Genomic DNA, 13,832 nt, shown 5'->3' with positions numbered 1-13,832 from the left:
GTGACGCCTTAACACGCAACAATGGTCACCCATCATATGCTCCTCGCATACTCGACAACATATAGTGAACGTACCGGGCTGGGCGGCACGACGCGCGAGCAGCAACCCTGGCGCGCCGTGAAGCGCGAGAAGACTCTCCAACACTCATTGGCAGCACCGGGTGGAGCAGCATCCAGTCCTTGCGTCCTTTTCTCTGCAGCATGAGCACCTTCACGGCATCCTAATGCAGCACCAGCGAAGACCGGCATCAGGTACGCACTGGCACCACACCAGTGCTCCAACGACCTCCCCGAGCACGGCGTGCAGGTCACACAGCCCGTTCACATAGCGCTGCGTCTGGCAGCTATAGCCCTGGTGGCCACCAGGTTACTGGATAGCGCGGCCGTCTTCAGCACGCTCTCCACCGGCGGGCGACTGCCTGGGCGGCTGAACGGAGCTCTTGTCTTCTACTCTGACCTGGGATGCTTCATGCTCTTGGTTCCTGCTCAGCTGTGCTTCCAGCACGCAATCCATGCCCCAGTTTTTACGGCTTTTTACGGGCCGTATAAGACATAACAGGTAATGCTACATGTTAGGGGTCTATATAAGAGTGAGAATGGGCGCGGATCGAGGGTGTACCAGTCTAAAATACCGTTTTATACCATTTTCTAGGCGTCCCATACCAACGGCCGATTTCACTAATTAATAGCACAACCCCTCAGTTTAATGGTTGCGACCCGTCAATGGGAAATGAATCCGCAAGTTCGAACATGTAGTGGGTCTAACTTGACTCACTACTTTTGCTTACACGTTGCGCAACGTGTATAGGGAAGCGTAAGTACTTAGTAATTACTTGAGTTAATTATATTTGAATACACAAATATAAGTTAAGTAAGATAAGACTCCAAATGACTTAGATTAGGTAAAATGAGAACTGTATTGTTTGTAAATTGATCTTCCACAAAAATCTGCTAAAAACTGTTTATCATCTATGAAAGGGTTGACAGCGGCTGGCTGTCAGAGCCCCGCTAATATGCATGACTCTGATTGGTAGAAAGATGCTGCTTTCTACCAATAGGATCTTTGGGTAGGTGTGGACCACTCATTGTGGTGGTCCACTTCAATGTATCCATTGGTGTGTCTTACACCAAGGTGAGGAAGTATTCAAAACTTTTAACAGATAACCTATCTGTTAAAAATCACAAGTAAGCTTATAGCTACTTGTGCGTGTAACCGTTACACCATCCCTCCTTAAGGTTAGACGCGCGGGGTCCCCGCACGTCAATCTTCGGAATTGACCATTCGTCAATTCTTTGCGTTTGGAGAAGAAATCCGCGCTCATTCAACGATGAGAGCGCCCCAGAAGAAAGAACCCGAAGACGGTGGGGAGTCGTCTCTCCATCGACGACTACTTCGAGCGTCAGAAGGCGAAGTACGGCGACGTCGTCGACTTCGACGACGACGATGAAGATATGGAGGGCGAGGAGGACTCGCCCTCTAAGCGCAAAGACTCAGTTTTGAGCGAATCGCTCGACCCCCACGCTAAGAACATTCGCCCGCGTGAAGGGGACGAATCGGACGCTTCGAGTTCGAAGCATTTGCGAACTGAGAGTGATACCCCACTCGCTTCTGCTGGGGCTCTCAGTTCTCCGCGCGCCGCATCTCCAGCGCGTGATTCCAAAGCTCAAGGCTCTCCGCACGCTGCGCCTGCAGCGCGCGATCCGTGGATGCCGTCCGCGTCCGAGATCACGGACCGGTATGGGAACTCGGTACCTCCGAATGAGGTGCCGCTGTACGTATGCAGCGCCATCAAAGATGACGCTGTGGCTGCCGAGCTGCACTTTGATGCGGAAACGCATCAAAGGCGCGATTACTACATCGGACTCTTTCATGAGCTCCGATGATTTCAAAGCAAGAAGACATCTTCTCGCAGCAAAGTGCCCGAATGGCAGGCACTTTGTCAAAGTTGGAATGCTTTTGTTGAGAACTTCAACAAAAGGCTGAGTGCTTACCGTAATCGGATTAAGCAAGGGCGTGATCGCTTCGAGACGTACTCGACGCGTGGAAAGTTGGAGCAACTCCATGTTGCTGCGGAGGATGCTAATGTGCCGTGCGTTGTGCCCGAGGGCTTTCCGTGCGCGAAGTGCTTCCCAGGCGCGGTCCGCTTGAGCGAACGCGACCTGAACGGGTACACGTCATTCCGTGTGCCCGAAAGTCTCAAAGAGCTCCGTGCTAAGTTCTTAGCACGTGAGGGTTCGGGCGCTGGCGATGATCGCAGCGCTCGTGTTACTTCCGCTGTGCCAGCGCGTACTGCTCCTCGTACGCCCTCACCATTTCCGGAACGTCCTCCAGTAAGACGTTCCGCGGCTCCCATGTATCTCGATGGAGAGGAAATCCTCTCCAACGAATACGAAAACGAGCCCCTTGAGGGTTCGTTTTCGGGATACTATGGTCAACAATCCGCTCAACAATCCAGCGGGTTGAGCCGCGGGCGTCACGGATCGACGGTGGCGGGGGTGGGAACACGCCCCGGGTATGATCAGCCCCGGACTGATCAGTGTGCGCCTCTCCACGACCGGGTGACCGCCGTGGAGCGTCTGCAGGGCGCTGAGTTCGCCGCCCTGAAACAGGAGCTGGCGAACCAGAATGCCCAAGTCGCGGCGGTCTCGCAGACCGCCTCGAATATCCAGGTCGAGTTGGGAACCCAGATGAAGGAGTTGCTCCAGCGCGTCCGCGCGCTGGAGGAGAGGCAGCTCGTCGCCGAGGCCAAGTCCTCCGCTTCTGCCTCGGCTGCTGCTGAGGCTTCGGGTCAGCCGAGCTAGATGGCTCGTGCTGCAGGTATGGCTTCAGCCGTCCGACGTAAAAGGTCGGATGGAGGCGCATGCTAGACGGAATGTCTAGCGTGTATGCGTTGCCGCGCCGTGCCAACACAGTGAACGGCCCGATGAAGCGCGGAGCAAGCTTGCTTGCTCCGAAATCCGAAACTGCATGTCTAGGCAGGTTTTGTGTAGCTAACAAAACTAATGAACCAACTTTAAATTCATTTGTTTTGCCTCTGCCCGCATCGTCTGCGTTCAGCTTCTGTTGATCAACAGAAGCTGCTATTGTGTCTTGGACAAACCGAATTACGGCTTGTCTTTTGGTGATGAAACTGATTGCATCCGGGCTGAAGTCATTCAGCTCGCTCTCCGCTAGAGGCCCGGCCTCTGCGTGGTTCTTGCGGTGTCTGCGCCCTGCGCGAACCCGTGGTCCTGTCCTTGTTGTTGGAGGAGTCTGCGCCCTGCGCAGCACTCATGTGGTTTGTCCATTGTTGCAGCTGACACTGTGCAAGTGTCAGCGGTTTCTCTACGGCTGCTGTATTGCAGTCGTAGATCCTCCAACTTAAAGTGGGAGCCATCACTCCGAGTAAACTCGGTAGGCGTGGATGCCGCATGGCATTCACGTAGAACGGTGTATGCCCGGTCGAGGCATGCACTGAGTTGTTGATGGCAAACTCTGCCATCGATAAGCACTCGCTCCAGTATTGGAACGAGTGAGCGTAGCTCTTCAACATATCGACGAGCACGCGATTCACGCGCTCGGTTTGACCGTCCGTCTGCGGATGATCCGCAATCGACATTGAAAGCTGGCTCCCAAGAAGTGTAAACACGTCTTGCCACAGGTGCACTGTGAAGCGCGGGTCTCTGTCCGACACGATGTCTGTCGGCATACCATGGTATTTGAACACCAAGTCGACGAACAGACGGGCCGTCTGCTTCGCGGTCACCTCTGCCGGCACCGCAGCAAGATGTACCATCTTGCTGAAGCGGTCGACGAAGACCACCACACCGGTATTCCCTCCGCTGTCCGGGGAAGACCAAAGATGAAGTCCAAAGACATGGACTCCCAGCACTCCGACGGCGTCGGTAGTGATCGCAGTGGAGCCTGCGCGAATGGCGCAGGCTTTACGCGTTGGCATACCTCGCAAGCACGGATGTACTTGCGCACCCACTATACTGGTGGTGCCAGTAGAAGTCGCGCGTGAAGGACGTAAGTCTTCTCACGTCCGAGATATCCCGCAGTCGGGGCATCATGATACTCGTACATGATCCTGAGTCGCAGGTCATGGTCATTTGGCACGACAACGCGATCCGCGTTGTCGTCGACTGTATTATAAAGAAGCAGTCCGTCGTGCACCCGATATCGGTGTGCACGCGCACGAAGGTGCTTGGGCAGCTTCTGACGGGACTTGTCAGAAGGCTCTGTGCCATAGGCCAGCAAGAGCCTCGCGTCCGCGTCGTGCGCGTACGCGGCCTTCACATCATCCAACAGAGATGATGTGGGTTTGCTCGATCGCATGGCGTCAATGGCATTGACGTCAACAGCTTCTGCATAGTCCGGCCGACGTGATAACGCGTCGGCCACTGCATTCAATCTTCCGGGTTTGTATTCGACCCGGAAGTTATACTCCGCAAAGAATGAGAGCCATCTCGCCATTCTTTGTGATATGTGCGGTGACTTCACTGCACTGCGGTACGCAGTGAAGCGTGGTCGGTGTAGACCACAAATGGTCTACTTCCAAGCAAATACACTCGGAACTTTGCGAGTGCATACTTCATGGCAAGGAGTTCCTTGTCATGCACCGGATAGTTGCGCTCAGCTGGCTTCAGCTGACGCGATTGGTAGTAGACGACACGATCACGGCCCTCGTGATCGTGCTGCATCAACGCACATCCGATCGCGAAATCGGATGCGTCACATACGACGTGAAATGGACGATCTTGGTCAGCCACTGCCAAGATCGGTGCCTCAGTCAAGCCCCGCTTGACTGCATCGAATGCCTTTTGGCAATCGGTTGTCCAATTCCACACAGCTTCCTTCTTGAGAAGCTGTGACAGCGGGCGAATCTTGCCCGCGTAATCCTCCACGTACTTGTGCAAGTACGTGGATAAGCCAAGGAACTGCCCCAGTTCCTTGACACTTGAAGGCGTTGGCCATTCATTGATCACTCTGACCTTTTCCGGGTCAGGGCGAACACCATTCTTCCCTACGAGACACCCGAGGACGGGTATCTCGCTCGCCCCGAAGATGCACTTCTTCAGGTTCGCGTAGAGCTTATGCTTTCGCATAAGTTCAAGTAGCTTCCGGAGATGCACCCTGTGCATCTCTACGTCGGTCTTCTCGTCCACAGCCCGACCGTGGATGAATACATCATCGAAGTAGCTCGGTGCGAAGTCGCGCACCGAGCGCAACAAGTGCGTCACGCACCTGTTGAAGGTCGCAGGGGCGTTCTTAAGCCCCTGCGGCATTACCAGCCATTGCCAGAGCATGCCGCTTGGCGTGCTCACTGCCGTGAGAGGGATATCGCTCTCACGCATTAGGATTTGATAAAATCCGTCTCGCAAGTCGAGAGCACTGTAAACGGTGCTCCCGGCCATCGAATCGATGATAACATCTTTTCGCAGTATCGGCGTCTGCGCCGGTACCGTCGCATCGTTCAGCTTGTTGTAGGCATGAACGATGCGCCATCCGCCCTGTGGCTTTTTGACACAGAACGTCGGAGCACTGTGCGGGGACTTTGATTCCCGCACTTGTCCTGCTTTGCGACGACTTTCAAAGAAGTCGTCGATTGCTTTTACTTGTTCTCGCGGCAGTGGCCACTGCCGCGTGACACAGTACTTCGTGCCCGGCACGAGATCAATCTCGTGCTGAATGCCCTTATCCTGCGGAAGCTCCGCAGGAATCTCTTCCGGGAGTACGTCTTTGTACTCCCTCAACAGTTCGTAATAGGGACTCGACTTCAGCGAGTCCCAACCTTGTTCCTCGAAGCGCTCTCGCTTCGTCTTCGCACTGAAAGTGTCTTCACTCTCAGTGGTACTTCCCATGAAGAGCTGCCTCAGCTCTTCGTTCTCGCTCTCCGTTCTTTCGCTGTCCGAAAGAACGCAGACTTGCTCGATGCGTCCATCGTGCAAGTCGCGCGTGAAGCGCTTCCAGCTCATGGCTGGAAGCGAAGTTAACTCCGACGCCGTCGTCGGAGGATTAGCAAGTTCCATGTCACGACACTGGAGTCCAGTATCGGTGCGCGTCAAGACGCTTAGCGTCTTGACATTCGGCGTCACCGCCGCAGTCTGCCCAGCAGACTGCTCTTGTTGCGTCTCGGTCCCGGACCGAGACTTGCGCAGCGTTTTCCGCTTGCGCCGTCTTCTTGTTGTGCGGAGCCGGGCTCCGCACAGTTGTTCTTCTGGTCCAGGCCCGGCCGTGGACAGTTGTTCACCGGCGGACCCTGTCCGCGGGCGCGCGGTATCAAGCCCGGCTTGACCGCATCTTCCTTCATGCAGCCCGGCTGCACGGTAATGTGTCCCTTCGCCGGCAGACCCTGTCTGCGGGCGCGCGATATCAAGCACGGCTTGATCGCATGGCGCTTCGTCGTGCAGCCCGGCTGCACGACAGCATGCAAATTGCGTCAGTGCGGTACGTTTGCAACCGTCCGCACTGTTTGCAGCGTCAACTCCCGGAGTTGACACGCCTTCGTCACCTCGACGCCATTCATTGGCGGAGCCCCTCATGACCGAGGGTGCGTCGGCTCCTGGAGCCGACGCGCCGTTGTCGACCTGACCTCTTCGGGTCAGGGACTGTCCCTTACACGCTTGAATGTGGGTGTTGGTTCCCGGAACCAACACATCTTTTGTCTTCCGACGTCGGCAGCATTGCCGACGTGGGTTCTCAATTAATGCGCGCCCTCGCGCACCTGCTGGTGCGTGCGCTGCGGTAACAGGGCCATCACTCTCTGTTCCGCTGTCGCGTCCGAAGCGCACGAGCGTGCGCTTCTTCCAGTCTAGCACCGGATCATGCCGTGCAAGCCACGGCATGCCCATTACTACGTCGAACTTATCGTCCAGGTCCAGGACGATAAAGTGTTCGACAAACACTTATTGTTTGTACGAGAAGCGCACGTTCACGACGCGCTTCTCGGTCTTTAATGGCACCTGTTGCCAGTCGTACCTCCAGAAGACTTCGAGGTACATTTACCTCCTCGAAGTCAAGTCTCGACAGGCTTCGTAGTCGAACAAAGTTGTTCGACGCGCCTGAATCTACCAAAGCTCGAAGAGAGTCACTCGCTCTCTTCGAGTAAACCTTCAAGATGACTAGGTTTGGCCTGTCATCTTGTTTCTTACAGTGAGAGCTGGTCTCACTGGTGGCTGCAGTCCTCAGTGTCGCGTGCCCGATGTCGGCACGCGCGACTGCATTACCAGTAGGGCGCCCCGCGCCTACTGGATGTTCGCGTTTTTTGTTGGTCCGCGGCGATGCCTAGCATCGCCACGACCGCCACCTCCAGGGGGCATGGGAGCTGTGCACTCCCGTGCAAAGTGACTGATCCTTCCGCAACGGAAGCATCGCACATTATTTCCGTGCTGCTGGTGACCAGCAGCCGTTGCATTCGAGAGGTCCATTGGTTCCGGACCTCCCGTGCTCACAACCGGGCGCGGTTGCGACCTCGGCACGCTCGCATGCAGTTTAGCCTGCCGCAGGCTAAACTCTTCTTGCATTGCGAGAGTAATCGCAGCTTCGAGAGTACTCGGGTACTCTCGGAAGAGATAGGTCTTCACAGGCCCATCTCTCAGTCCCTTCATGAACGTGACGACTTTAGTCGCCTCGTCTATCGGGTTAGTCACGATATTTGATACCAAATATCGTGCGCGCTGCGCGTAAGCATGGACGTCATGCTTACCTTGCTGAAGGTCGAGGAACTCCGTCCTCGACCGGATCTCGTTTTGCGGGGGCTCAAACGCTTGTTTGAGCTCCTCTTTGAACACCTCGTACGTGCTGAAGCACGTAGGATCGGAGAGTCGGCGTACATACGCCCAACTCCTTGCGCGTCCGCCAAGGCAGGACATGGCGAACGCGACCTTCGACAGCGGGTCGACGATGCGTCGAGCCGCTATGGCTGTGTCGAGCTCGACAAGCCATCGGAGGAGAGGCTCGCCTTCTCTTCCCACGTAATTGCTTACGCTCAACTTTAATGGTTGAGCACGCGGTGTCGTCCCTGACGACGCCGTCACTGAGGAAGCAGCATCACGCTGCTCCTTCATGATGAAGCCCAGAGCAACACCATGTTGCTCCGTCGGCGATAGCGTACGCAGCATCGTGGCTATCGCCGCTTCTCCAATGACTGTTGACAGTCGTTGGAGGGCCTCCCACTCTGGGTCAGACAGGTGGGGGCAGTCAGCGCGTGCAACATGCGTTGCAGGCATGTTGGAGCTCTCCATGGGCACCTCCGTGCTCATGTGGTTCTCGGCTCCGCGTTCGTACACCGCGTACGAACGTCAAGCAGTCGGTCGTTGGACGGACTACAAAGTGCTACCAGGTGTAGTGGGTCTAACTTGACTCACTACTTTAGCTTACACGTTGCGCAACGTGTATGAGGAAGCGTAAGTACTTAGTAATTACTTGAGATAATTATATTTGAATACACAAATATAAGTTAAATAAGAAGGGACTCCAAGTGACTTAGATTAGGTAAAATGAGAACTGTATTGCTTATAAATTGATCTTCCTCTAAAATCTGCTAAAAACTGTTTATCATCTATGAAAGGGTTGGCAGCGGCTGGCTGTCAGAGCCCCGCTAATATGCATGACTCTGATTGGTAGAAAGATGCTGCTTTCTACCAATAGGATCTTTGGGTAGGTGTGGACCACTCATTGTGGTGGTCCACTTCAATGTATCCATTGGTGTGTCTTACACCAAGGTGAGGAAGTACTCAAAACTTTTAACAGATAACCTATCTGTTAAATTCACAAGTGGCTTGCAGCCACTTGTGCGTGTAACCCCGTTACAGAAGGACCTTGTACGCACGTGCTGAGTCCGTCGTGTCCCGTTTTCTTGAATATAATACGTTCACTCCACACACACTTAGTCCACTTCTCTTCTCAGGCCCTTGGACTCTGGGCCTTAACAGCCTCCTCCTTGCTCAGCGACTCCGGCTTCGAGTCGCTTCCAGTCACGACACTTCCTCCGGCGGCTCAGACTGAGAGCCGCACAACGGTCTTCACTCGCCCCTCAGACCAGAGTGGCCCCGTGAATTGGCTCGGTCTGAGCCTGCCTTGATCCAGGGTTCTCGCTCTGCACCCTGGGACTTCCGCGCACCACGCCTTGATGTAGGCGATACAGCGAAGCTAGGAACCACTATCCCAGACTATTCGCGCCACACGGATACCAGTAGCAACCCCAGAAACCACTATCCCAGGTGTTGCTCTGCCGAAACCTCAGAGCGGAGCACCTTCCGCCCGAAAATATGAAGCACCGCCAGGAAACCAGCCAACCAGCACGAAAAACCAGCAAAACCAATGTCCCGCGTGTGGAAATACAACGACGAAGGCAAACCGGGCCGAAACACGAAAAGGCTTGGTTGTTGAACTTGAATTTATTTGGAGTTAGCTGAGCTTGACCGTAGAACACTCGTAGCGACTCCACTTGACCTTGCGCGCGCCGCCGGGGGCAGGGACTTGGTCCCTGTGAAGCAACACGCCCGTCGGCGCAAGACGAACTCCGCAGCTTGCGGTCTTCGGGGCAAAACAAACTCTGATTGTTATCATGCACATGCACATACAAAGGGCCTATCAAGTAAGGGTGCAATCATCTCCTGGGTAGACCTTGAACAAGGGTGAGACACCCACTAAGCTACTGGCTTGGCGGCCCCCGTGAATGCGCGTCGCTGCCTTGGCGCCCTTCCATTGACCTGTCTGGGCCAGTCATCACTTGGTTACACTGATTACACCTGGGTGCAAATCAGTGATATCCTGATTACGCCAGGATCTTGTGGCCGGGATTGGGCGGACGTGGTCTGTCATCACCTGATTACACTGATTACTCTGGGTACAAATCAGGTGTAATCCGGACGACGCCAAGATCCTGTGGCTCCCGTTGGCACAGATCCATAGGCGACTGGTCAGGCCGAATCTTGTGTGCCCGACACCAGGGGCCGAAAAGCCACAACGGGGCGGCGACCCTCCAAGCGGCAACCGCCAACTTCAAAGAGCAACTACCGCAGCTCCCAGACCGGCAATGTAGCCATCGCTTGTGTACCCACTTCATATGCGAGTCCACGACGTCGCACTTGAGGCTCTGCAGGCACGCCGTAGGATTTTAGTCACGTCCTAGGCTCGGAGCGTCAGCTGTCTTTCACCAGTTGCCACTTATCCTCACGAACATCATGCATCCAGACACTAACTTGCACCCACAATCACCGTGTCTCAGTTTTGGCACAAGTTGAGGGACTGCCGGGCTGAAAACCTGAGCTGGGAGCAAAAATACGATGTTGATTCCATATCTGGCTGTCCAGCCAATTTGACGAGTCTCAGTTTTGGTTCAACTTCTGGGACTCTGAGTCTGGGAATCTGAGCTGGGGGCAAAATTACGATGTTGACTCCATATCTCAGTTGTGGCACCCCAGAGCCGAGATGAAATCAGACGCCGCACACCACGCCCTCTTCCCAGACCCCAGACTGCACATCTCAGGGTCTGGTCCACAGGCAAACCTCAGAACGAACTCCAAATCACAAAGTCTCAGACTTTTGCCATCACTCTCAGGTCTCAGAACTCCGGGCATTCCAAACTGTGAGGTCACCAATCTGAGACCTGGGGTCTGAGACTTAAGCAACCATGGGGCTTCAAATCACAGCCCCAGAAGGCCAGGGCTCAGCTCTCCGCCCATAGTCCGATTCAAGGCCTGGAACCGCAAATCTGTAGCCTCTAGAGCGATTCTCAGACCTCAGACCGAATTCAAATCTCAGACCTGGGGATCTGGGGTCGCTGCAACTCGACGTTCACAGAGCTCAGTTTCCAGATGTAGCCAGCACAACTTGAAGGATGTACAAAAACCAGACTTGGGTCAAGAAATATCCACGTTTCAAGTGACATGTGGCCGGTACGTGATAGGGTTTGGGCTTCTGACTGATGGGTCCTGGCCTAGAATTGGCTCGGACCTCGTCACACAAGCGTCCGCAAATGGAAAGCAGGGCGTCTGGAAACTGCATCCAGTCGTCAGGTAAGCCAGTGCCGCAAGTATTCCGTCCGAGAGTGTTGCCGTCTCTCTCCACAAACATCCAGTTCTGGAAATCCGTAATCAGGGCATACGTCTTCTGGAGCGGCTTCCCCCCGTTGATGATCCTGGCAGCCTCCAACATTGCCAGCAGCTGGTGCTGGCCTCGGAATATGTCGCACTGCTTGGCCTCGATGCTCACAAGCATGCGGTCACCTCGGATGATGACCCAGTCGGCGATCCCAGATGCCATGAGTGACGCATCCTGTATGGCGTATTCAGGAAGCATCTCGATGTTGCCCTTGGACGGTTCGCGTATCGCGTTAACAGCCGCAATGACGGGTGTGATGAGAGCGTCGATATAACGTCGACGCTGGGCCTCCGGCTGGTCCCAGGGAGCTTTGCTTGTCTTGATCAGCTCGTCATATCGAGCCTTGATTGCCGCCACCAGCTCATCTGGAAGGTCTTCTTCTTCGACCTGGATGTTCACCTGGTCCACACCGAGAAACATGCGCTTGGTTTGGTGGTTCGTGAAGTCTGAAAAAGCCATGTGCTGGTGCTTGAAGCCGTCCGAGGAGTCGTCTGTAATGTGTTTGCGTTGCTTTCCAGTCACGAACAGTCCGCATGCGTTGTTGAAACGAAGCGTATCGGTCTTGATTTCGGTAGCTGGATCTTCGGGCTTGTTCGTGGACTCCGCGGGTTCGTCGACGGTCCTCGCCTCTTCATCCGCGGCACCACCTTGGTCTTGATCGTCTGCGTTGACGGTGACGTTGTGGGTGCCTGGTGTTAGTTCCACCAACAGGTGGACATGCCCCTCGTTGCCAGCGTCCTCGAACTCGGTGTCTACTGAGTTCGTCACGACCGTGGGGCGTGTTGCTGCGTAGAGAACCGACTTCTCAGTAGGCCACTGACCGTCGACCTTGAGCATTGTCTTGAGAGTGAGTTGAGCTGGCGCTATTTCGATCTGGAATGCTTCCTGGAGCAGCTTGCATATTGGCTTCCGTAGCGTAGCGACCGATGTCCGCTTGGATACGTTTTCCACCACATCCACATAGGCACGGCAGATAAATGATATGTTCACCGTGGACGAAGAGCGCGGAGGGGTCGGGAGTGTTGGTCGAGGGGACATGGTTGGTGTGTTTCTTGGAATGTGGATTTCGAAATGTAGTTTAGGGTCGGTCAACCTTTCCTGGGTCGGCCGACCTTTCCCGGACGCCAGTCATTATCAACCCATTAGTCTCTTACGGAATTTATGCGGTTAGATAGGGAACGCCTCGGCCATCAAGGAAGTCAGAGGAGTGCTATACAAAACCTCGAGCTAGACACTTGCCACTGCCGCGAGAACAAGTAAAAGCGATCGACGACTTCTTTGAAAGTCGTCGCAAAGCAGGACAAGTGCGGGAATCAAAGTCCCCGCACAGTGCTCCGACGTTCTGTGTCAAAAAGCCACAGGGCGGATGGCGCATCGTTCATGCCTACAACAAGCTGAACGATGCGACGGTACCGGCGCAGACGCCGATACCGCGAAAAGATGTTATCATCGATTCGATGGCCGGGAGCACCGTTTACAGTGCTCTCGACTTGCGAGACGGATTTTATCAAATCCTAATGCGTGAGAGCGATATCCCTCTCACGGCAGTGAGCACGCCAAGCGGCATGCTCTGGCAATGGCTGGTAATGCCGCAGGGGCTTAAGAACGCCCCTGCGACCTTCAACAGGTGCGTGACGCACTTGTTGCGCTCGGTGCGCGACTTCGCACCGAGCTACTTCGATGATGTATTCATCCACGGTCGGGCTGTGGACGAGAAGACCGACGCAGAGATGCACAGGGTGCATCTCCGGAAGCTACTTGAACTTATGCGAAAGCATAAGCTCTACGCGAACCTGAAGAAGTGCATCTTCGGGGCGAGCGAGATACCCGTCCTCGGGTGTCTCGTAGGGAAGAATGGTGTTCGCCCTGACCCGGAAAAGGTCAGAGTGATCAATGAATGGCCAACGCCTTCAAGTGTCAAGGAACTGGGGCAGTTCAGCGGCTTATCCACGTACTTGCACAAGTACGTGGAGGATACGCGGGCAAGATTCGCCCGCTGTCACAGCTTCTCAAGAAGGAAGCTGTGTGGAAGTGGACAACCGATTGCCAAAGGCATTCGATGCAGTCAAGCGGGGCTTGACTGAGGCACCGATCTTGGCAGTGGCTGACCAAGATCGTCCATTTCACGTCGTATGTGACGCATCCGATTTCGCGATCGGATGTGCGTTGATGCAGCACGATCACGAGGGCCGTGATCGTGTCGTCTACTACCAATCGCGTCAGCTGAAGCCAGCTGAGCGCAACTATCCGGTGCATGACAAGGAACTCCTTGCCATGAAGTATGCACTCGCAAAGTTCCGAGTGTATTTGCTTGGAAGTAGACCATTTGTGGTCTACACCGACCACGCTTCACTGCGTACCGCAGTGAAGTCACCGCACATATCACAAAGAATGGCGAGATGGCTCTCATTCTTTGCGGAGTATAACTTCCGGGTCGAATACAAACCCGGAAGATTGAATGCAGTGGCCGACGCGTTATCACGTCGGCCGGACTATGCAGAAGCTGTTGACGTCAATGTCATTGACGCCATGCGATCGAGCAAACCCACATCATCTCTGTTGGATGATGTGAAGGCCGCGTACGCGCACGACGCGGACGCGAGGCTCTTGCTGGCCTATGGCACAGAGCCTTCTGACAAGTCCCGTCAGAAGCTGCCCAAGCACCTTCGTGCGCGTGCACACCGATATCGGGTGCACGACGGACTGCTTCTTTATAATGCAGTCGACGACAACGCGGATCGCGT

The 13,832-nt window shown here is 54.9% G+C and overlaps 1 protein-coding gene across 1 annotated transcript; it reads right to left on the bottom strand.

Moving 5' to 3' along the window:
• Positions 1 to 10,945: 10,945 nt before the first annotated feature.
• Positions 10,946 to 11,925, bottom strand: IUM83_07683 (uncharacterized protein; the record flags this gene model as incomplete). The annotated part of the gene is made up of 2 exons (XM_067932000.1): positions 10,946 to 10,979; positions 11,060 to 11,925. The coding sequence occupies 2 exons, from the start codon at positions 11,923 to 11,925 to the stop codon at positions 10,946 to 10,948; spliced, it is 900 nt and encodes a 299-aa protein (XP_067786255.1).
• Between the last annotated feature and the right edge of the window lie 1,907 nt (positions 11,926 to 13,832).

This window comes from Phytophthora cinnamomi, assembly GCF_018691715.1.
Source record: "Phytophthora cinnamomi strain GKB4 chromosome Unknown Contig68, whole genome shotgun sequence".
Classification (NCBI taxonomy): Eukaryota; Oomycota; class Peronosporomycetes; order Peronosporales; family Peronosporaceae; genus Phytophthora; species Phytophthora cinnamomi.
This window is presented reverse-complemented; position numbering and strand designations above follow the sequence as displayed.